The sequence below is a fragment of the Drosophila tropicalis genome, unplaced genomic scaffold (genome assembly GCF_018151085.1).
Source record: "Drosophila tropicalis isolate 14030-0801.00 unplaced genomic scaffold, ASM1815108v1 contig_573, whole genome shotgun sequence".
Taxonomy (NCBI): Eukaryota; Metazoa; Arthropoda; class Insecta; order Diptera; family Drosophilidae; genus Drosophila; species Drosophila tropicalis.
Genome location: NW_027173049.1, coordinates 1,184,158 through 1,209,817, shown reverse-complemented (window position 1 = coordinate 1,209,817; position 25,660 = coordinate 1,184,158). Strand labels below are relative to the sequence as shown.

Here is a 25,660-nt window from a genome sequence, read left to right as displayed (position 1 = left end):
AGCGCTTACGTTTGCTGACGTGAAAACGGCATTTGACAGCAAGTACCGCAATATTTTGAAAAAAACTGACTATTGTTTTAGTTGTAATTTGTGATTTATACAAGACTCTACAGCAGTTCCTTCATACTTTTTTGTTGTCTCGGGTTTAACTCTCCTTTTTTAAATGGTAATGGCGAGCACTGCGGTAAGTTTAAAATTGTACGCTTTGTTTAAATTTCTGTCTGTAAAGTTTTCTTTGCCATAACAGTGCAGTTCAATGCGTGGTTTTTGTGCCGGCAAACTTTTCAGCCCATTCCTATCTTCACTGTTTCCTTATGTACATTTGTATGTATGTATGTACAAATGTTTGTATGTGTGTGTGAGTGCCTGCTTAGTTAGTGGCAGGTACTCAAATCAAAAGTTTTTGCTAAAAGTTAGCCGGGGCCACTAAAGTTTTGACGCACCACCACAAATTTTACATTTGCCAGTCCCTGTAGATTCCAAAAAAGGGGGCAGGACGGAGTTAGGATCTAAAGCTCCATAACAACTGAATTGGACTTGGGGCAAAAACTTGGCACAAGCATTTTTGCTAGTTTTGTTACTAATTTATAAATGCAGTGTGCTCTTAGTATTATTCTCTTTGTCTTTCGCTCTCTTCTAACGGACCAAGAGAGCAGGCAAATGCATGCGGCAAGAGAAGACAAAAAACAGAGAGAGTGAGTCACCTACAACAACAAAAATGCATTCAACTTTTGGGCTTTGCATTTTGTTATTGTCGGTTTGTCTGGCGTCAGAGACGACGTAATACCAAACTATAGTTTAGGAGTTTTTCCCCCACGCTCTCCACTGCCATGCCCTTCTCTTCCAGATTCGTCCTGACAGGCACAAACTTGCAGCACGTGTTCATTTTCGTGCAAAGTCACTTGGAATGCCAAGTTGAGTGGCAGGCAGACCGCGGTTGAGTGTGTGCAAATCTACACACGTATGTATGTATGTATGTAACTGTGAGTTACATGTGTGTGTGTAAGTGTTTACCAGATCAAAAGAAGTAAAAAAGTTGGCAGCTAAATTTCACTACGTGCAATTTTTAACGGTCATTGTTTTTCTGTCTTTTGATAAGAAACGATAACTTTTGATTTATTCAGATAATGAAATTAAATCAATGTAAATGTCTGGCAATACAGCTCAAATTATATGCATTTTGACCAAAAAGGTCTTCCATTTTCACTAATTCTTTTAATTTCGAAAATTGCTTTTCCCCTATTTTCTTATAGAGTTTGTAAAAAATTGATGTTATAAATAAGGTGACGAAATTATGTTTGTAATTTATTCAAAACATACATATGTATGTATGTACATCATAGTCATTGCAAAACTTTCTAATAATTTTCAGTAATGTAATGTAACCCATTTAATTCTAAATAATTAAACAAATTTCCAGTCTAGGAACTGCAATTCTATTAAATACGATGCTTTTAATGTAATTCTAGTGTTAACTTTGACTTCCTATAGTATGACACAGATTTCGTATGGGTATGCAATACTTTTAGAACTTGACTATCTTGGGTGTCGTCCGAGAATTGTGTCGTAGTCATTCGTTGATGACGGTTTTTTTGTTGTTGTTTCTTTTGTTTGTGTTTTACTTTTGAGAATTAAACTCCCAAAATGAAGGTTTCCCATAGCGCGCTTTCAACCAAACGTTATGTACGTGCCGCTTGTGCAGCTCCATAGATTGTCGTCGTCGTCGACGTCGTCGGGGGTAATCAGTTTACGCTGACGTCGTTTTGGTTCCCACTAACCTCTCCTCCTATTCCTCCTTCGCCAAATCTACGTATGTGTATGTGTGTGTGTGTGCATATTCAAATCCAAGTGCAAGTCGTGTAGCTACATGCGAAACTCTATGTAAACCGAAATGGTTTTCGTTTTTTGTTATTTTTATTATTTTCATGAACCCATACTAACACGGGTGCTACTATTTCAGTTGGGTTACTAAACATTTAGTGCCCAGCAAGCGGGCTGACTAAGCGAACGGCAAACGACGCCAGCGAACTGTCGCGCCATATTAACCAGAGTCGCCTCACAAGAGCCCCTTCGCAAGCCGTGCAAAAGAGAGGGTCCCCCCCTTGTCCCTCACATCCCTCTCCTCACTCCTCAGTAGCCATCCCTCAGTTACAGTTCGCGTTCGCGGGTTGCATTTTCTGCTCCATATTTAGTTGTTTGTATTGGCTCAGTCTATACATACACACACGGTTGAAAGTGAAGTGAGAGTGTGTGTGTGTGGCGTCCACACAACGTGATAAAAACTTTAAACATTGAATTGTGATACTTCGTCACTTGGTTGTAAATTGAAATAAGACCCACAAGTAACCAGCAGCACCTCCTCCGCACAGCACTCCACACTCCGTCGTCGTCGTCAACATCCATTCAATCGCCACCATCTCCAACACCATCCAACCCTAGTCGGAGCACAATTCTATTGCAATTGTCAGCAAAAATTTCTTCAAATGGAAGAGCGGAGAAGAGAGTAAAATAAAAACAAAATATTACAGTAGCAAGAACAACAACAACAACATGAGAGACTTTTGTTTAGTTTGGATTTTGCAGTTTTTCATTTTATGATTTTAGATATTATTTATTGTTTATGAGAACCAGCGCACGCTCTTTAAGGTCTCGGATACCGAAAAGAAACAAATCGACAAAAAAAATTCCATCCTTCCTAGTGGCCGCGATCAGTGCAAATCGGTGCTCTTCGAGTGATAGTTCGACAACTTTCGCAAATAAAAAAAGTATGTTTTCCCTTAAGGTGTTGGACGTTTAATCGTATACATTAACTAATCTGCACTTAAAAGTTAGAATTTTCCAAATTACATACATATATGAGATTTTTATGGTAAGTTTCACTATAAAACACTTACGGAAATTTGATTTGAAGAACATGTACATACATACATACATATGTACATATGTTTTAAACCGATTTCGTAATAGCCGGCACATGGGATTGTATACAATATACATATGTACCTATAAAAGAAAATCTGGATTGGTTAAATTTGTTTGCAATTTTCTACCGGTATTTCAATGCATGCTGGATCAAGAAAATGCGCCATTTTGTGTCATATTTAAATATAAGTTAAACTCAATATGAAGCTAGGAATAATTTTTGTGTGGATATACAGTGGTGGTCAGTAGGTTAGCCCCTTTTTTTTTAACTTTGTATTTGAATTTCTCGGCTCCCAAGAAATTTAGTGAATAAATTTGTTCAGTTATTTGTTGGTTAGTGTATTTAGATGATGATCCGTGATTATTGTCGTGTCAGCTTTTGACGTTTTTTTACAGGTGCGTTTGAACAAAAAGCCCCCTTCAATATTCGGTCAATGGTTTAGCCCAGTCTCTTCAAAATATTTAATATTATGGTTAGACATGTGAATTCTTCAATGAAGTTGTAGATCTAGGTAATCTAAGATAAACTGCATACCAATAATGTTCAAGTTAGCCCCAGTACTTGCTGGAGTACGAGAAAGAACCTCCGAATTTGACTTAAATTTAGAATAAATAAACATTAAAGAAACATACAAAAAATTTTATTTTATATTTACTAAATGCTCTTGAAATTCGATCCAGTTTCTTTCGAAGAATATTCAATTTCTTTTGAAAATGAAGCAATATTAGGCATGATATATCCCTTTCAAAGTATATATCTTTTAAGTGTCTAAACTTGAAAAGCAATCACGAGAATCAGTGTTTAAGTGGCTTAATTTTACATCTAAAGCAAGTTATCTTTATAATGCTTGAGTCATACTCTTAGCATGGAGAGTGTGGAGGATTATTACGTCTTTTGACGCCCGCCCGCCCGCCTCTTTATCTGATAAAGAGAAAGAGCATACACCGGCTATACGCATACCCATTTGTATGGTTTGTTGACCCCAACCGATGTCTGATAAAGATTTTGCAGAAAATAAAGACCGCTAACTTTTGCACGAAGATCATCTTGTCAATATAAAAAGAAATAAGGTTTTTTGGTTTCTTGTTTTTATGGCTAAAACGCACTCGGATAAGTAGTGTGTACCATAGAAAGAATGCCTAGAGAGAGATGGACTGACTATATGGTAATTAAGCAACGACAGAACACAACTTGGAAATGAGAGCTTTGGCTCATAAGTAAAACCGCACACGTAGAACAAATAAAAATGGTAACAGAACTTATGCTAAAATGGAGTGACAAGAAAATTAGAATCGCTGTTGGAACGCAAAGTCGAAATCTAGTTATTTTTTTGTCTTGTCCAAGGCCAATCTATGTACATACATACATATGCACACAGATATATCTGTGTATGTATGTATATCAGTTTAATTACCTAACCATTGTTAATCCTACCTATAGACCAAAAGCAAATCAAGCTCAGTTAATGCCCCCCTCTCCTTTTAAAATAGTTGTTAGTTTTGTTTTTTTCGTCTATTTTTTTCTGTGGTAATAATGAATTCAATTATTGTCACTCGAGTGCGTTAAGTATGCGGCTAAGGTATGTATTGTCTGACTCTCTGTATCGGTACGATACATGTCTATCTGTATCTTAGTCTCTTCTGGGTGTGTGAGTGTTTGAGAGTGTTTGTGTGTGTGTGTGTGTGTGTGTGTGTGGATACGTGCCCAATGTGTAGGCAAAAATGCTTGTGCGTCACTTGAAATTAAAATGTTTGCCTTTTTATGCAAAAATGGGGACCAAAAAGGAACAACAACAAAAACCACACAACTCACAACTCGACTCAAAAAAAAAAAAAACCAAAAAAATTAAAGCCCAAAACTAGTTTTTGACGACGAAATTGTGGATTTTTGATTTTTCGAAGCGAAGGGAATTCTGAACAGTACGAGGATATAGAGTGATCAATTTTTTGTCCATTAAAATAGCAAACGCTGTTGACTTTGACTTTTAGATAACCGAAATTATATGTACTACTATTTCCTTTAAAAATACAAGTTTTTGCATACATTATTGATCTTCAAAAATGCTGGCTATGTTAAAAACTCTTCGAAACATTATGGCGATCAAATGTTATGTCATTTCGATCTGCTTACTATATTGGGTGTTTTTGATTTTTGTAGTATGACAACAAAAAGCAAGATTTAGTATCAAAAATTGTTTTTTTTGTTATATTTATTGTGTAAATTAATTTACCCCGAATGCGGATGCAATCCAGTCTTGCTTAGTTTTCGACTCTTCAACAATTGGTAGATCGGTTTTATAAATAAAGTTAAAAGTTAGTTGCTTAACAAAGGGTAAATAAGTAATAATACTACCATATTTTCATAATTATTTATTTGTTTATTTGTTTAAATGAAATCACCAATTAAATTAAGCAAAATGTTTAATTGCCATTCTATACAAGTCACTTTAAAATGCATTAAACTGAAATAGTTAATCTAAAAACTCTTGTTTTTAAGCACATTTGCTTAAACATCAACCAAATATAAAATCACTAAATTTCAAAGGTTGTACTAATTCAGTCAGTTTATAAATAAATTGTAAATACATATTAGTAAAACCATTAGTTTCATAAACTTACCGAAAAGTATTAGCTTTACTTACTATATATGTATGATGTATCTACATATGTACATATGTATGTAGGTTTGTATGTATGTACATATATATGTACAATTATGAATAGTATGCAATAGTATGCAATATTTTTCAATTAGATTAAACGACCAAATCACTCCGGTAGATCAATTCATATTGCGGTTTTTGAAATATATTTTAAGTCCGAAATAAAAATCCATAGAATGGAATTTTCTTTAAAACATTATTTATAAATTTCCAATAAGCATTCCTGACTTTACATATGTATGTATGTACATACATATACATATGTATGTATATTTATATGGATAGAAATCATCATTCTAATGACGATCTGTTTTGCCTTACATATGTACATTTATTATACCCGTAGACGGTGCATGGGATAAAAATCGTAGTTTTTTCTTTAAATTTTTAAAATTTGGTTTTAACCTTAGTTTCTACCATGGTGGCTCAAAAATGTCTATACTGTATACTGCGGAATTACATATGTATGTAATAGAACTACTTCCTTGTTACAGTTGTCTGTCGATACAGTGAACTGATTCAGTGTAACGAGGTTATCATTTTATCAAAATTTAAATTCTTCCCCGAAAACTCCTTAAAATACATTCTGTAAAATATATAATTCGAGACCATTACAATTGAACGACTAGTGTAGAATCATTGAATTTCGTTTCAACAATTTTCAATACTGGGCGTTCACAGGGATGTTCACTGTACTCTATACATGTATGCCGTCTATACCATAGAGGAGAAAAACTGATTTATTTCCAAATTTTATTTAGAACTTTATAACAGATTTTTGTTCAGATGGCCTTAACGGATATTTGAAACATTACTTTTTAGACTATTATGTAACCAAAATTACAAGTTTGAACTACATTTGAAACAAAAACCAGAGGGCCGGGGCTAACTTCGACCGCGTCAAAGTTTGTATACCCTTGCAACTTTTTTGGTAACTCTATCCATGCCTATTAGCCATCAATGTGGAAGAACGTTTTATCTAAAAAGGCTTATGCTCGCGAAAGAATGGCCTACAATCGTAGGAAATAGTCATAGTCTATGGGAGCTATATGATATACATAGTCACCCGATCTTTATCAAATTCGGCACAGTCATTAACAGATATATTAAACTAACAAATGTTTAATTTGAAAGCAATCGCGTTAAAAGTAACGAACTTATTTACAAAAGTCACTGTTTTCGACCGATCGTTCCAATGAGAGCTATACGATATAGTCATCCGATCTTGATTAAATTTGGCACAGTCGTTTAAAGGCGTAATAAACTCTTTAATATTAAGTTGCACGATAATAGCACAGAAAATAACGAAGCTATTGAGAAAAGTCACTGTTCGTGACTTTGGGGTTTGTATGGGAGCTATATGATATAGTGGTCCGATCCGGCTGAATCCGAGATATACAACCCCTGCAGTATATACAAGCCTACATTGCAATTTTAGCTCTGTAGCTCTTACTGTCTGGGAGTTTGCGTTGACATGGCTATTTGAACTTGTCTCGTCGTGCTGATCAAGAATATATATACTTTGTATGGTCGGAGATGCTTCGTTCTATGCGTTGCACACTTCTGACCAAAATTAATATACCCTTTTTGCAAGAATTAAGCACATAGGGCATTTTCAATGATTGATTCAGATTTTCTTAACTCTCAAGTACTTAGCTCAGTAAAAATTTAGTTTAAGCTAGTTGAACCAGTGTAATGGTTGGAAAACATTTTATCCCCATTGTACATAATTTTATTATTTGACCTGCGTTCTAAGCATATGTTGTTTAAGTTTTATTAGAAATGAAGTAAGTAAGTCGTCTCGCCGACTTAGATATACCATACACCAGTAAAGCAAATATTTTAATTTTATTAAACAAATGCATTTTCACGTTTATATGCATAACTCGGCTATTTTATGTGCGATTTTGATCAAATTTGGTATTTTGCTGGATATTAGTATCAAATTTAAATGTGGCAAATTTGATTGCACAAGGTAGAAAAACACGGGATATAATCGAGTTTTTTCAAATTACGGCGGCGAACAGGGGCGTGGCAAAATCTTTACACACACATAATGTGCGCATTTACTAACCAAATATACTTACTTACCAAATATGGTGTCTCTAGCTAGAATAGTTCTTTAGATAAACGCTTTTTTTTAATTTTGGGGGCGGAAAGGGGCGTGTCAAAAATTTGAAATAAACTCGACCTATTTACATACTACTCGAGTCTACATACCAAATTTGGTGGCTCTAGCTCTTACAGTCTCAGAGATCTAGGTTTTCATACGGATAGACGGACAAGGCTAGATCGACTCGGCTGTTGATCCTGGACAAGAATATATATACTTTAAGGGGTCAGAGAAGATTCCTTCTGCCTGTTACATACATTTTGGCGACTTTAATATACATACCATTTCACCCTATGGGTGTATCGATATTTTTGTAGAACTGTAGATAGAAAACAAAGTTTTTTTTTTACCAAAACCGCTCATGTTAGTTTTAATGTTGTCTATTATGAGCAAATTTTGGGTTTCATGTTACTTCAAGTAGTTCATTTAATAGCATAATTGCTAAAAACAAGAGCCCAAAATTAAAAACAATAAGAAAAGAACTACATCCTAACGGGAAAAGTTGTCAGATAAAGGGTTTACTTTAGATGAAGTAAATATAAATTATGATTCCCAACTTATAAATTCATATTGATTTGCTATATCTCATAAATGGGGTACAGACCAATTCGATGTCTTCGATGGTGTAACGAATGTTGTTGCAACGGTTTAAGATGCAGGCTATACAATAAAATAATCTTCAGAAGTCGTTTAACATTTTTCCAGAAACTCTTTACTTTAAGTTGGATAAATCTTCTCTTTAGAATTTGATTTTGGACTAAATGTATATTGCTTGAATTTAAGGAATCTCTAATTAATCTGATTGATCTGCCTTTGGTTCGAATTTTTGATTAATATTTAAGACGTTATGTAAATACATTTGTATTTATTTATTAAGAATTTATTTCTATAGATATATAGTCGTTCAGTATAAAATATGCATCCCCCGCAATATATTGGGTGCGACTACGTGATTATATTGCCATTCAAGAAACAAAATAAAAAAGTTTATAATGAATATCAAATATATGTATCGTCGTTTGTGCCTTCTCTCTCCTTCTTTCTTTTCAAGTCCTCAGCCCATTCTAATTTATTAATTTCATTTTAAGATAAGTGCTAACAATTTGATTTTGTTGTTGTTTTTGTTTCTTTTAGCATTCTGTTCTTTTTGGACTACGTTTCGTGCCCCGCCTTAAGCTCTCGACACACAAACGTACAAAAAAATTATTTGGTTGTGTTTTTTTTTTTTTTTTTTTAACAAATGGATGAGCCTTCTCTTTCGCACTTTTCTGACTGTGCCGGCTAACCCCTCTTGCTTGCTCTGCGAGAATATGGTTCTTTGTATGAGTGAATACACCGATGTTTTTGTGTATGTGTGTGTGTATGCGAGCTTTTATAAACATGTTTTCGCATTAATAATACATTTTTATTCGCTAATTTAAATAAACCAGTTAGTGGTTGGTCATATAAGCGATATATGTGTATATAGTACAAACACTTGGGTGGAGCCTAACAAATATATAGTGTTTTTTAAAGGTGCGAGCGAGCTGGTATCACTAGTACATAGTACAAACAGGGTGACTATGCCTCTAGCAATATTATCCTAATATTTCCTGTAGACGAAGATCGTTTGAACATGACTTGAATGCTAATACGATTGTATTTTGATCGTGCCTCGAATCGAGAAAGAACTCTTATGCATTTTCCCGTCCTTAAAACCTTTTGATTTACTGTATTACAAGAATTTCAAGTTTCATCATTTTGTAAATACATATACATATATAGAAAATGTAATGAAACACTTTCGGGTGCCCTACATCCCATACATATGGAGAAGGAAAATGGAACACTGCGCACACCATTTAAAATGCGACAATTTTCGTTGTTTATTTTTTTTTTTTTTGAGGGGGGCCACTCGTCAAGTGCCTACAATTTGAGCTGAAGTTTTTGAGCAATCACAGCAGGAGAAACCGCTTCGGGGGGCGCTGGGGCAATAATATTACACCAATCAATCCAATGCAAACCAATCCAACTCAATTCAATTCAATCCCTTGTAACCAGCTGCCTTTTCGTCAAAATCGGAAATAAACAGAAACCATTAGCAAATGTATCTAAAAACACAAGATGCACAGCATGATCGTCGACTACTTACTGCGACACTTGAGATCACATACAAAGATACATACATATAAATGCATACATACACACACACATAGCTGGTGCATGTAATCAAATCATAAATTTTATATAACTACATACATATATACATACATATATGTATGTATATACATATGTACTGCTATATTCTATTAATTTCCATTAGGGTCGACGTTGTCGGCATCGATATTTAAAGCAAAATGACGCTTTTAATTTGGTTCAAGTATCTCAAAAAACAAACTGTACTTTGAGCTGTAAATTTGTTTGTAAGAATATACTACAAGTCTGTATATGTCTCTGTTTGTGTGTGTGTGTGTGTGTGTGTGTGTATGTATTTACCAGCTGAAACTCCTTATTCTTTATCTCTGATTTATATCAAACTATGTATTTTGGCCATCCCTCTTCTCTAACATCCCTCAGAAAAAAGGACAATGACAATGATGATAATGACGAAAATGCCGATGACGATGATTCAAAGTTTATGTCGAAATCTTGCTTCTGTTTGTTGTGATGCCTTGACTCTCTTTCGCTCTCATTGTTTTTAAATACCCTTACGCAAGGATATATGGATTTTTGTGGTCGAATTGATAAATGATTCAAAAAGTTTGACAAGTATGAGAAAATTGTCCAATTAATTATGCCGTCTTGGGGGAGAATTTTTGCTTATTTGTACATTCTAGTTTGTCACACTTTTTATAAGATTCATTGGACTAGACGTGAATAGCTTTATAAGGACTTTAAGTTTTTTCTTATTTTAGCAATTTAAAGATTGTGTTTCTTTATTGGCCTAGTTGGAGAAACCTTATATAAATTTGGCTATCGCAATAATCAATTTCAAGTTTCCATTCAAAAACATAGTTCAGAATAGCTTTTTAAATTATTATTCTTTCCATTCTGTTGGTATTCTTTGGGCATAGGGCAATCCTATTCTTAAAAAAAAGATATGTTCGTTTCCTAATTATGGGATAGTTTTAAGGATAAAATTGAAATTATAATTTGCAAAGCATTGATTAAAAATTTTACTGAATAAAAGAAAGTAAACCCAGTTAACATCAGTTGAGGATGATTAGAATCAGGGTATATTGTAAGTCGTCCATGACTAATTTTGTCTCTCTTGAACCCCTTTTTCTTTACATTGATGTTATTGTTGTTGTTGTTGTTGTTGTAATAAGCCAAAAGAAATTCAAATAGTAGTCGACGCATATTTTAAAGAAATCATTTCTTGATTACGACGTTTGAAAACAATTTGTCTTTTACTCTCTCGCTTCTGCCAGTTTCGTTCTCCAGTCATTTTTTGGGTACTTATTTTATATACATATGTATGTATGTACATATCTTTGTATAGATTGTATAAATGGAATGAATGTATATAACAAGGTGTGTATGTATGTATTCATTTGTATGTATGTAAATGACAGTCGGTATATATTTTTGTATAGATAGCTCAAAGTTGTCTGACTTGTTGAGACTTTTGAGAGAGGCTGAGTAACTTTTTCCATTATTCTTGCGCCCATTTTGATTTGTGTAATTGTTGTTGTAGCTTTTTGTTGTTATTGTTGTTTGTTATTGTTGTTGTTGTAGCTTTGCCATTGGTTTTTTGAAAATTCAAGTTTAAATTGAGGTTGTTGCTGCTGTTGTTGTAGTTGATAAAAACGTGTAGACCAAAAATATAAGAACGTAAAAGAAGATAAAATTGCATTTTTAATTCTTTTGTTTCCGCTGTTTGGCCTTATTCCTTCTGCTCATCTGTTCTCGTCCATGAATGAATTGAGAATTGGCAAGGACACACACCCGAATAAATACACACACATATGTACATACATACATTGTTATGTACATACATACATACATTTATAGGACATCATGAGCAGGTCAAAAATAGTCAAAACAACACCTGTTGAGGCTACACACGCAGTATTCCCCATCACTTTCTTACTCTTTTGCCCCTCTCTCTGTCTAACACACACTCAGACACGCGCCCAAAGGAAAAGACAAAAAAAGGACAACAAACGTCGACGCAGTTCACTCACTCGTTCGTTCGCTCACGTGCTCCATGGGCAAAAGAGACGGTGGTGGGACAGAGAGAGAAGAGTAGCAGCCGAGGTCGTCGTTGTTGTTACCGAAACTCACTCGACACATGCTGGGAGTACGCACAGACACACACACACACACGAGTGTGCTTGCTCTATGTCCCTTAACCCTGTATCAAGGTGAACTCACACACACATACATACATATATACGCACACTCATGCATACAGAAGACGATTTCCCCCTCGTTTCGATGTTGTTGTTTTTCCTTCTTTTTTGTTTTGGCTATTCTTTTTCACATTTGGCAACATGTGCATAGGTCAGGGATCAAGACTCTTTTGCCCTATCCAGGACATGGTTGGTAGCTAAATAAATGCCACTAAATATGCAATATAATGTAGTGGTCCTTTCTTCCTCTTCGTATCCTTCTCCCGCCTTCGTTCCCTTTATATAGTGTGAGTGACAGAAGAGACCATGTGTTCAGTGTTAGCCTGGTAACTGGTTACCGGTACCTTATCCTAGCTGTAGCTGTTGTGGCGTGTCACAACAACATTGCCCCGAACTTACCATATCGGCATTTCATGATAAAAATAAAGACCACCATTACTACCACCACCACCACCAACAACAACAACAACTGAAAGAGCCGAGTGTCAACAGTTGGCATCTTCTAAAACACATGTTGACTGTGGTTATAGCCAAGGAGGGAGTAAGAAAGGATGGAAGGACGGGATCGTAATTTTAATTTTAATCCCTAGAAAATGCTCGATAATTATTCCTTATTGAAGAATTACAAGTAATCATATTTAAAGTCTTTTAAAATATCGTCCTAATATATATTGATTATAATAGAATGTGGTTCTCTTTGGTTCTTTTCATTTTGTATTAGCCTATAATAAAATTTATTTACTATTGCACCAAAAAGCCGACTTAGACAACTCCAAAGTTAAATTTTTTGGAACAATGTTCCAATGCTTTGCTTTGTAAACACCGTGATGGGCCTTTAACATTTACATTTGTAATCTATATTATTTAGTTCTTTCGATTTAGTAGGCACGAATGGTTTTTGGCGGAGTAAGCTCTAATTCTCAACTGGTTTTAGTGTTGAAATAGTGATGGTGAAATAGTGCGATGTTGAAAGAAGTAATAGAGAACAATCAAATTTAAACTTCTCCAGAAAATCTTGGTAATCAAATAAATAAATCAAATTTAAAAGAAATTGAAGTGCGTCACTGTTACAAAGGCTCCAAGTTGGTAATGATTTCTGGAAGAAAGCAAGCCCACGATATTGGGAATAGTGAAAACATTTTAGAAGGATACATCTTGAAAAGAACGAATAACATTCGTGAAAATGTTTTGTTAAAAGCGTAAACAATGAATGCTTTTTAATTGAATAACTATGGATTTTAGCATCCCCTATGTAGTGAGTAGTTGTAGTTTGGTTAAATCTCAATGGGTCCACCAATTTCACAATTTACCAATGTGGATTGCTAGTTCTCCCATGGGCCAAAAAAAACACCAACAAATGGGCGCAACTAATTTGCACATCTTTCAGCACTTTGTGTTTCAGAGTTTTAATGTAATGTGAAATTTTAAAATAACAACCCTTGAAGTACAGACAAATCAACAGCCCTCTTTGAGAACCTTGGAAATAAAAATTTGATAGATAGATGGAGGAAATATTGAGGAAGTGGAAAGGGTGGTGGTCGTTCGCTCTATGGCTTAACTTAACCCACTGACAGTGCCATATTGCGCGGGCACAGGCTGAGTAACAAAAGTAACAAAAAAGTAGACAATAAAACCAAAATTGTATTTATGAAACAATAAGAGCACGAGGAGCCGGAGATGTAGAGGGCGAACAAGGAGCCGCCATAAGCGTAACAGAAGTCGAAGCTAAAAATTCAAATTCAAACTCTCTGCCTGGCTGCCTGCTTGCCTGCCTAATGGCTGCGTAATCAAAAACTTGCTCATTAATATTATTTTTGCTATAGATGGATGGATGGACAAACGTAGGCTATAAATGTATACATAATATATACATACATATGTATATATGTACATACATTTGTGTTTGTGTGTATTATGATGATTATTGCCTTAGCAGCTATCCCTTAGAGTTGAGAATGATGGTTCCCCCTTTTTGTGTGACGTTACGTATTCATATCTCAGGGTAAATATCTAACTCGAGCTCTATCTTTGTCTGTCTACTAGAGAGTGTGTGTGTGTGTGCAACCCTGCACTAAAAGTATCTTTGTGCGTTTTTTTTTGCGTCCCCTTGCGTTCTTCCTTCTTGCTCTTTCTCTCTAAAATGTAAATACATTTGCCTAACTTTAGATTTTGAAATCGTTTCGTTCAATCAGCACTTCACTTCACACAAAAGGGAAATTCAAATATGACGACGACGACGCTCTCAACAGTTAGATTTGAATTTCAAATATTTTTTAGGTACAGTCAAGTTTCATTAGGCAGTCAGCCAATAGTTCCTTTGTTGCTGGCTGTTAAATCTAGATATGAATTTGTCGTAGATACTTTTGCCTCACTTTAGCTCATAATTTTTGCCCATTGCCACCGCTGCTGCTGCTTGTGCCGCCACCCTTTTTGCTTAGAAAACAATAGCCGCCTCAAAAACTCTGGCAGACATTTTAATTTGTTTAATAATAGTTTGCTAGCTTTAAACCCTTACATTTGCACAGAGTCAAAGCGAGAAAGTGCGAGAGAGAGAGAGAGAAGTAATGCTTTTTATACCCTCAACAAAGTATTATTAAAATTATTAGGATTGATCAAGAATCGAATATGAAACCTTGTAAAGTATAATTATTCTTGATCACAATTTCAATTTATTTTTTCAAAGCTTTTTAAAAAATTTTATTAATATACATATTAAAAGATTTCTAGGAATCAATTGTAGTCTTCCATAAGAGCTGTATGTGAGTGAGAGAGATGACCTTGTGTAGGTTGAGTTGATAATTCAATTGTATAGTTTAAAAACGTAACTTCTTAAATACATACGTAATGACTAACAATTAAAAAGTGTAAATTTTGGAAGAATTGACCTATTAAGAATTGGGGTCATTAAAAACGGACAAAGAGAATAAGATCTTAAAAAAAATTCTTAAAGAATCTTTAAACTTAAACAAAACAATAGATTGCAAAATATGGCAAAAGGTCCAATAAAATTTCTCCAATTTTGAAATTTTTGACGTTGTTGTCATAAGAATAAACAGCTTAGAGTATATTAACTTCGGTATGACCGAATTCAGATTTTTTAATAGTTACCCAGTGGAATTGGATAGGGTCGAAGGGGGTCGATGGGGTTGCAGTTTTAACTTTGATTGCATTATTAGTGTGGAAGAAAGTTTTAAACAATGGTAGAGGATGATGAGGTATCTAGGGGTTGTCGGACGGCCACCTGTCATCCTGATTCGGATGATGATGACGATGATGATGGAAATTCGATCTGTTTCCGTGATAGATTTTTGAAGAACTCTAAAATGTATAAATATGCGTAAAAATACCGACTATGTATCTGTTTGTAACAGTGTGTGTGTGTGTGTAGAATAATCTTCAAACAAAAGGACAATCTATAGATAGTTGGCGAATGGCAAAAGCAGCTGCGCAAAAAATAAGTAAAAGAAGCAAAGGAAGAAGGAGGAGGAGAGAAGAAATAATAATAAAAAGGAAAACCAGCAGAACTAGAAAATATACACCCAAAAGAGTGAGAACGAGATAGAGAAGGAGAGAGCGAGAGCGATTCACACACAATGAACCATTTAGTTTTCCCTACAAATTCCTTTCCTGCCACACAGTTTTTCATTTCATTTGTTGATTATATGCCTAGCATTTAGCTTAAGAAGCCGACGAGGATTGGCATAGATTTCAGCATTAGGCGCTGTTATTATTCCGTTCCTCAATTCATGAAAGGAAACCAGAACCATTAAAGAAAAAAAGGATAACGTGTTCCCTTTGTTTTGCTTCGTTCTCTCTGTGTATGGCTTGTGTTTGCACAAGACGCAAAAATTTTTACTTGGAACTTTGTGACGTACCAAAAATTGAATTCCAGGTAGTCAATGATTTTTGCTCGGGGGTTTAGTCTCTTAGTTTCTGCGTTTCGATTTTGAGTCAGGGCCAGGGCGACGATTACTCCGGCTATAGTAGATTTATGACGTTGCTGAAATTAAAATTGAAATCGACCGAAATGTGCTATGATACGGTAAAAGTCGTTTGTCTCGTTTATTTAATGGATGATACATATTTTATATTGTCTCTCAATGGTAGCGATGTCCAGCCGTCTGTCCGTACGTCTGTGTGGATTGGCGCCAGAGCTACAGACAGAAAATTTTGCATGTGAGCTTCTATAAATTGCAGGGTTTGTATATTTCGGATTTAGACGGATCAGATCACGGATATATTATATGGCTCCAAACAAACTGCAAAGTCACAAACTTTTTTCAATAGTCATAAAAAATTTTAATTTGTCAGTTTTGTCTCTTTAGTTCAACATGAAATACTAACATAAATCTATTGAACAGGTATCCAGAAAATTAGAAACTAGTCTAAAGTAAAGTAATAAAAATGAATTGCCAAATTTATTTGCATGATATTCATTGGTAGATATTCATTCTTTGGGACTAAGATCATACCGATACAAGAGAACTTATTTGTACATATATGAAATCCTGATTGGTCTTTTCTCTAGTTGATTGATCTACAATCAAAAAAGGACGAAGCCGACTGATTAAAATTTCCCACACATTGCACTTCCAATGAAATTCCATCAACTAAATGACAATCATTGCTCACACATGACTTTTTGTTGTTGTATTTTCCATTGTCTATGGGCTTTACTTACAATAATTAATTTTCCCCAATCGTGATATCAGTTTATCTTTAAAAAAATGTTTTTATTTTTTCTCTAAGCTGCACCCCTAACAAAAAACCAAAATGGAAAAAGAGCAAACGAATTCAAACAACAATGAAAGATTCCTAAATGGAATTTCAATTTAATCCTCACTAGGTACACGGCTGTACCTTTCTCACACATATCTATGCTCATATATGTATGTATGTCGGTTTGCTCTTAACTAAACCCAAAAAAAGAGGAAAAAACCAACCTTAGAATGCAAGTTGATGTTGTTGTAATTCATCACCTACAAATCAATCATTTTGACGAACCTTAGTCTCTAGGAAGAAGAAGTAAGATAGAAATAGAGAAAACACAAAAACCGAGAATTGAGAAGCGTATAAAATGTAAAAAGCAATGCACACACAATAGATCAATGCTATCAAAAGAACCACGGACCAGGCCTAGACCAGTCGGCTGACCTTTTAACATAGACCCCAGAGCCTAAGACAGAGAGCCAAAGACAGAGATAGAGATGGAGATAGAGTTCTTTAGTTGATGCAAGGGAGATGGAAGCCTGTCTGAACTAATTGTCCGCCTGTCCAAATGTCTCTTGGCTTGCTCGTCAGCCTTTTGCGCTTGCGCATGAAAAATGTTTTCATTTCAAAGATATATAGATATAGTCCCTCTGTTCTGTGTGTGTGTGTGTGTGTGCATGTGTGTTGGCACTTAATTTGTTGTATTTGTCTACAAAGTATTTTTGGTGTGAGATTACGCATTTTACCATATGCAGAGGCAGAGGTTCGACCGAGCGACCTTTGCCCGATCTTTCTTTTCTATAGATTGCTTGGTTGTTATGTTTTTTTTTTCTTGGTCGATCCTTTAGAATTCCAATCTTGTCTTGGCTTAGTTTACAATGCTCTTTTGATTAGGCTACGAAGGTGGCCCCTATTCTACCTCTCTACACTACTCCCCCGACAATTTATTCCTGTCTCACTCTTACTCTCCCTTTTTTCTTGCTTTCTGTCTGTCTACGTGATTGGTATTATTCATCACTACTTGTCCTGTCCTAGGAATCTCTGCTTATCAGTTAAAATTTGTTTAGGCTCTGAAATACTACTTGTACCTTTTTTTCTTCAGTTTCTTAGTGCTTGTGGCATGTTTAATTTAAATTTTAAGTATGTAGCCTCTACAGGTAAAGATATGAGTTTCTTCTGGTAGGTAAAATAAATACTTATTTACTTACTTACCTACATACATGATATTCGTATTTCTATGTTATTGGAAACTATTTCCTATGGCAGGAAGTCATAAAATGCGTTTCCATAGGGAAAAACAAATGAGAGTTCTTGACTTTATGCTATCGAAACTTATCGGCTAAGTCACAAATGTATATCCTACCTTTGAACTAAAATAAGTAAATAGCAATTGACCCTAACGGATTGTATGGGATATCGGTCTTTATGCAATCACAACTTTTTAACTTTCATTAATGCCCTAAATCCCCCATGAGGTTCCTGTATATACCGAAATGTTATTACCAAAAAATTATCAAAATGGAAAATTTTTCTACTTCAAAGCGTATTTAATTTACACGTATATTTCGAACACTTACTAAAGAGGTCTACGAGAGCCGAAAAAGTGGAAAATCTTTCGAGAGATGGATATTTCAAGTTCCTTCACAACATTTAGCATATTGCCCTTTTTTGGTTCGCCTTTTTATATAGGTAATAAAAATAATCAACATTGGTTAAGTCGAAGCTTTTGAATTAAGAGGCGTTATTTGTCCACCCACAACCGACTCCATAAAACATCTCTAAATATTGTACGATCGATCATCTTCTTCACAATTCTCGACATTTATTCTTTCTTTTACAAAATAAAACTATAAATTGGAGTTTAATTGGCAAAGTTTTTTTTTGCAATTTCTAAATTGCAATTTATTCATCATTTTCATGGCTGCCTGGAATATTTATGGAAAACTTTATTTTAACTAGACACTTGCAGGACTTCCAGTCCAGTTCAGCTCTGGAAGTTGCCAACACCCAAAAAGAACAAAAAAAGAACCAACCAAACCAAACCAAACCGAAGCAAAGCAAACCAAAACGAAACGAACCGAAACTTTTTCTAGAGTCCTGAGGAACAACAATGCAATGTCGATAAGTATGGCATAAGTACAATTCATTCAACAAATATACAGACGATGAGAAATGAAACGAAATGAAATGCTTCGCTAGCAGCAGCCCAGCAAGTACCCCTTGCTTCTCTCCACCCCGAGCCACCTCACCCCATCCCACACCATTCTGAAACCAAAGTAAAACTCAAAGTCAGACCCAAACCCAATACCAGCCGACTCAAGTCAAGGCACAGCTGTTCCATTCCATTGAGAAGGTGGAGTAGCGATGAGTGGGAAGGGGAGGGTAGGTGGATGGGCCGGGCCGAGTCTCAAAATAGTCATTGTAATAAGAAAATTTTGATTTCATTTTTAGTATTTGTATAAAATTTAATAACCGCCGCCCAAGATGGCTGACAATGAAGTCAACGTCGGCGTCGGCTTCGACGGCGACAGCGCTGCCAATGCCAATGCTCTCAACTGAAACAGGAGAAGGGCTTGGAGGGGTGGACAAAAAGGAGAAGGCATAAAGACAGGAGACGACGGCAGGAAGGGCAAACTAAAACGCTTAAAACACACAATCTCGTTTTTGGGTTCGGTTTGGGATTGGGATTTCGGGGTTACGCTTAAACTCCAAGTACATTTTAACTTAACTGCCTTTTTTTTTGTTGAATTTGTATGCTCCTCGTCCTTGCTTGGGCTTGGGCTTGGGTTTGGGCATGGCGAATTGTAAGGCGAGAAGGCAAACCAAAGCCAGAGCGAACGAGGAGACGATGATGATGATGATGATGATGGCTGTGATGGGGTGGTGGCTCTTGTTTTTGGGTGGTGGGTTGAAATTCTCTCTTTCTAACACACATACACACTCTGCCACTCGCCCTTTCACTCTTTCTGGCTCTGTGTGTGTGTGCACAATTATAAATTTTTGGAATTGTTGTAATTTAGTTTGTTTGTTTGCCTGTTTGTTGGCTAGTATTTCTACTATGTATTTGTATGTATGTACATATGTAAGCCAGTATACATATACTTATGTATATATGTAAGTATGCTATATATACAAACTCTGACTTTCGTTTGTACTTTATTTGTATTAGTACGTCGTCTATGTGGCAGTTGGAAAACAAGTGAGATGATTGCAGTAATAATGATGGGCTGAAAGGACTATTAAATACCCAGTAATTGGTTTCATACTTTCTCTATAACAATATCATCAGGAAAAATTGTTAATAAACTCGGAAGTAAACGAAATAGAAATTTGTCGCTTGCCCCTGCAAAGAGTGAAGAATTATCCCATTTGTTGACAATGTGAGCATATGATCAATATTAATATTTGGGATTCATTTAGGTTTAGGTTGAAACATCTTTGTGAATACCATAATATCTTTTATTCGTGATTATATTGTTCTCTTCGATTTTTCTGAGTATGATTTCACAGTTTCAAAACATATTCAAATGTACATTTGTACTTCGTTTCCGTTTGTTTCAATCTTTTGACCAATCCCAATATACCCTTCGATTACTTCGAAAACATTTTCTTTTTCCAAGGGTATTCAAAACTTTGCTGCTTTTGCTGCGGCTGCTGATTATTACGATAAAGCATAATGATTACATTTTTAGTAGCTGCTCTCCGTTTATATGAAGGAAGATGGAATGAGAGGAAGCAGGAGAGGCAATCTGAGTGTGAGTGAGAGCCAAACAATTCGCCTTGTAATTGTTGTTGTTCACAGAACTCGGAGTTTTCAACTTGTTGTTGGGATTTTGGATTGAGTTAGTTTTTGGGTAGGAAAAGGAACATGAGGAGGGTTGCTCCTGCTGCCGCTGCTGCTTCGATTCACAGGGTTAACAGCTAGAAGGAGAGTTAGAAACGTTTTTTTTTTCCTTTCGTTGTGTCTCTAGTTGGCATTGGCTTGCACTTGATTAATTGCGATTTATGTACAATATATGTATATATGTATGTATGTATTGTGTATGCGTGTGAGCGGGAATGTATGTGTGTAATTATAATGACGATGGGAAGGGCAATTGAAGATCGACGAAATAACGGTCGTTGACATGAGGGTAAAAGGATATTTATTTTATTTTTTAAAAATGTGTAAAAAAGGGTTGGGGTGGGATTGTAGCTCCCCGAACTATGCTATGCAGCTGCAACATTTCCTAACTGTATTCCTGAAAAGCAAATAAAAACAAAAATAGCAGAATAAATGCATCAGAATTGCTTGCGAATTATATGTGGATGGCAGCGGGGAGAGCATTCTATTGTGGGGGGCAAGCCGTGGAGCATAAGCATTTTTTGCCTTTTTGTTTTGCTTGGCTCATTTGGCACCGAACGTACACACACACACACACACACAAATATAATCAGACATACAGAAATGCTCTCCCACCCACTCAAAATGAGAGTGATAGCCAGAGAGAACGAGAGAGCGTGAGGGAGTTTAAATAAGAGAGCTAAAAAGAGCACAACAATTACAACAATTGCCGCTATTGTCATTACTTTTGGCCCATATTCAAACCAACAATAGTGGGCACAAGAATAGTACACCACGCAGCTATACAGGAGGATTTTTATTTGCTTATATTATTTTATTGCTTATATTATTAGAAAATAAAGCAATTTTTGCTAATATTAATATAACTTTAAATGACAGTTTGATATTTGTGATGTAAAAGTAAAAGCCTACGGCTAATTAATTCGATTTTAAAATTTATTTCCCTTTTGCTTAAAAAACACCTTAACCTCGCTTTGTATCGTTTCGTTTTTTCGAAGTTGCGTGGCTGGTTAATTTATACTAAGTTTTACTATGTATAGATATATTTTTAAAAGACGATTTTGACGTTGATCGTTTTAAATAGTATATGTAAATAGTAAATGATAGTCAGCTTAAAAAAACAAGCCTATTTTACCACACAAGGCTTATCAATGAGCAAATAGTTGTAATTTTATTTTTCATAAAATACTTCAATAGTTTCTGTTTGTTTTTTAAATGTTTACTTGTTTCAATTTATTTTTGAAAAAGTAGTCTTCTTGTTGACCGTGGTACTTAACACTAAGCAAAGTATGGGTGTATTTTTGTACATATAATCTACAAGGCGAAAAACCAAAAATATTAACTGGATAAGAGATACAAAGTTTCTTCAGTTTATAGTTGGGTCTTATCACCATGGTATACTAGATATGTGGCCACTAATATACCTTAACATAAGAGAGAGCATAAAGACGGCTAAATGTTCTCGCACTCTCTGCCTCTCTTTTGTAGCACTTCGTCGTGTTGGTTGAGCCTTCGGGCTAAAACAGTTCGGGTTTTATACGAATCTCCGTAGCATGTTTCGGCGTGTGTGCGTTTGTAATTGATTTTATTAGTTTTTGGTTTTTGTTGTGTGTTTGCTGCTGTCGACGCTGGCGTCGCTGTCGTTGCCGACGAATTCACTATGGCTGGGCGAGAATATTCACTATGGCTGGGCGAATACATTTTTTTTGAATTGCCCGCCCTTAGTCATTGACTAAACGTGCAGCAGTGCGAACGCGCGCAGCGGCGAATGAAAAATAAATAGGAAATATATATTTTGTTAATATTATTTAGTAATAAACGGAACAAAGTCTTCCGTCTTAACAACAACAACAACAATTGTGTTTATTTGTGTGTGAGAGTTAATTTCCTTTTTTAACACGGAATCTGCACGCGTCCAACAAAACTAACAAAGTGCTTGACAAGAAGAAGAAAAGAACCCACTAAATTGAATTTGCAAAACTTTTGCAAAAACTTCTCTCTAAACATTTGAATATGTGTTAACAAAAAAGAAAACAACAATAACAACAAAAATCGAAAACTTTTGCAACTCTTTGGGATTAAAAGCAAAAACCAACAACAGGAACAACAACAACAACAAAACAAACTTTTGCACCGACAAAACAAAAATAAAGGATAATCAAAACCTCAAAACAAAATGGTAAATACTTTTAAAAACCCTTGTGAATTTCACAGATACATATGTACATACATATATCTAGAATCTAGATATATGTAGATAGGTACATATTCATATATAGAATAATATATGTACATTCATATGATTCAGCGGATCATTTAGCTAATTTCTATTTTATGAGCTAATTTTTGTTGTGTTCGACCGCTCCTTAGTCTTAGTCATTAAAAAAAAAACCAACAACCATTTGGAAATAGAAAAAAGTAGAAGAAGAAGAATGCAAACTATATATTACGATTGCATATTATAAAGATTTGAGTGTGTTTGTGATTTTTTTTTTTTTATGGCACGCATTCAACGACCATAGAACGAACGTTGCTCGTTGCTTGTTGCAGTGACGTACTATACATATAAATTTGTCTTAATCTCTATTGCTTATTCTTGAATATTAATTGATTTTTATTCATTATATTTATTGGCATCTAACAATATCCGGAGAATACGTTTTTAGACCCTTAAAAGGAGCTTAGATTTGTAATTTAGCACCACATAAAATCAAACTACATTAATCTGATATAGAATTTCCGCTTGGACTTATGCGGATATAATTGAGGAAACACATGCAAACACTAGAACACTTAAAAACTATATGTACATAAATGATCTCCGGGGTCTTTGATTTTTAACCACACAATATAGGTCCCTTAAGTGCCTAACTCGACTGGTGATATCCCGGCCCAAAATATAAGGAAACGCAACACAAACCTTGATAAATTTTCAATTCTCTTGCAAAAAAAGGAAATTTGGTTGAAATAATTCCATTCCTATGGGATAGAATTTGGGATTTTATTTAAATTTTGCCCAAAAATTAGTTAAATATTAGTTACCAAGGACACTAACAGTGTTTCCTTATAAACATTTATCCATTGAAAAGGACAATCCAATTAAGTTCTGATAATATTTTGCTACAATATTCTGTTTCATTTCCTTTATGAACTGTTCTTGCAGATCAAAATGAAACTAAAGAAACATCTCGATAGTTTTACATGTCTTAAGGCGTACTTAAATTAATCGTCTTGAAAGTGCAATTGTATAAATTTTATATAGACCAAAATTCTTTTACCATATGGGATGTACATATACATTTACATATTGCAATTTCTATTCATTCTAGTTTCTATGTGTGTGTGTGTGCGTGTGTGTGATTCGTGAATTTTGGCACATTAAGAACATCACAAAAGTGTTTTGGGGAAAATGAGAAATACTCGAATACTGAAATTATGATTATGATGTTGTTATAATTAGAGAACAACGAAAGCGAAAAACGATTCATAATTATTCAAAAATTGACTTAAAACAGCCGCCGCCATACATATTTCTAGATAGATATAGAAATATACATATGTATGTATGTATGTCATGTGTATATGTATATGAATGCCGACCACAGTCGTCGTCGGTCCCCCCGTATGCCCAGATATCGTTCAGATAGATCTGTTTTGGCCATAAAGATTTTAGTTATGGTTTAGCATGTGCTCCACTCGATTCGCCTTTATGAGAACGCCCGTTTCTGGCTATTTTTAAGTGCAATCCACCAATACAAATGCAATTGGAAATTACACTTAAAGTGCTTAATCACAGCTGAATGCCCGATATTGCCGAGTAGCGTCGAAACTTTTACACAAATCATATTTTCTCTCCCTTCCTTCTCATAATTTTCCCGTGTTTTCCTTGGGCGCGTCTCTTGCGTCTCTTTCAGCTTGATTTTTCATTTCATTCGTTTGAAAATGTTGTGTTTTCTTTTTCTTCTTTTTTTTTTTTTTTTTTTTTTTTTTTTTGTTGTTCATTGAGAAAAATGAAATGTGGTCCAATGTTGTTGCTGTTGTTGTACTTATAATTAAAAGCAAAGTATGTTTTAACTCAACGAACTCAGGCCAATTTCCCATTACCAATACCGATTTCAGTTTTCCCCAAAATGCAAAATAGCCACATTTGTTTTATTAATTGGTTATAGTTAACACGATATCGAGATGAATACATACATACATATGTATGATCGGTAATCGTGGCATAGATTATAAATAATAATTCTTAATCATCAAATATTTGAGTTTCAATGGATTTAGCCCTGAGACAAGGTCACTTTAGATGACATTATTCATTGAAAAATGTTTGCAGTTTCATTTGAAACTTGAAAAATATTGATTTCTTTTATAAGAAAACCAAAATTATTTTTCAATTTACTTCCGAAATACATACATATATGTACATATACCTATCTATGTGTGGGTGTCAACATTTAACTTTACTGCTTGGTGATTCATACAATCTTTTGCTAAATGGCATTCCGATATTTATTACAATGATAAGAAAATATGCTGTAATCAGAAGACCGCTTAATACAAATATCTAAATGGCATGTGAGCATTTAATCTTTGTAATAAGAGTTTTTCGTTTTGATATGCAAAAAATTTATGTACATATGGTCGAATAAACATTCTTTGCATTCTTTTAACGCTCAAAATACTTCCGAAGATAAAGTTTACAACTAAATACTGAAGTGTCAACTTCTTGGATGTAATAACTTTTTACTTAGTAACTTAAAATTGATTTGATATCAGTTGCAAGCACAAGAGGGTCGATAAAATGACTATTTTGCTTTATAGGTTTTCATTGAGTTGGGGATTCAAAGGGCAAATACTTGTTACCATAATAGAAATCCATGGTGCATATTGAATGAATAATGCTGATCTATATGTTTCTCGTTAAATTAGTCACTAGCTATTTGCCATATATGTATACCTAAAAAGAATAAATTTATTCAAATGGCAATTATTTGAATATAACAATTTTTCTTTATGGTATGTGCATCTTCTTTGCGCTTCTTTTGCTTCCTCTTTTGTCACTATCATCATCCCA

At 34.8% G+C, this 25,660-nt stretch overlaps 1 protein-coding gene across 4 annotated transcripts in view; it reads left to right on the top strand.

Annotated features, from left to right (window-relative positions):
- Positions 1 to 30: 30 nt before the first annotated feature.
- The window catches only part of apt (apontic), a 43,468-nt gene continuing 17,838 nt past the window's right edge, over positions 31 to 25,660 (top strand). For 2 of the 4 annotated variants that reach the window (XM_068287894.1, XM_068287893.1), the window contains exon 1: positions 31 to 184. In XM_068287894.1, the coding sequence (XP_068143995.1) occupies positions 164 to 184 (21 nt within the window). In that variant the 5' untranslated portion in view covers positions 31 to 163. Of the gene's footprint in view, positions 185 to 22,457; positions 22,766 to 25,660 lie in introns of those variants that run through there. The other 2 variants (XM_068287896.1, XM_068287895.1) reach the window with 2 other exon arrangements.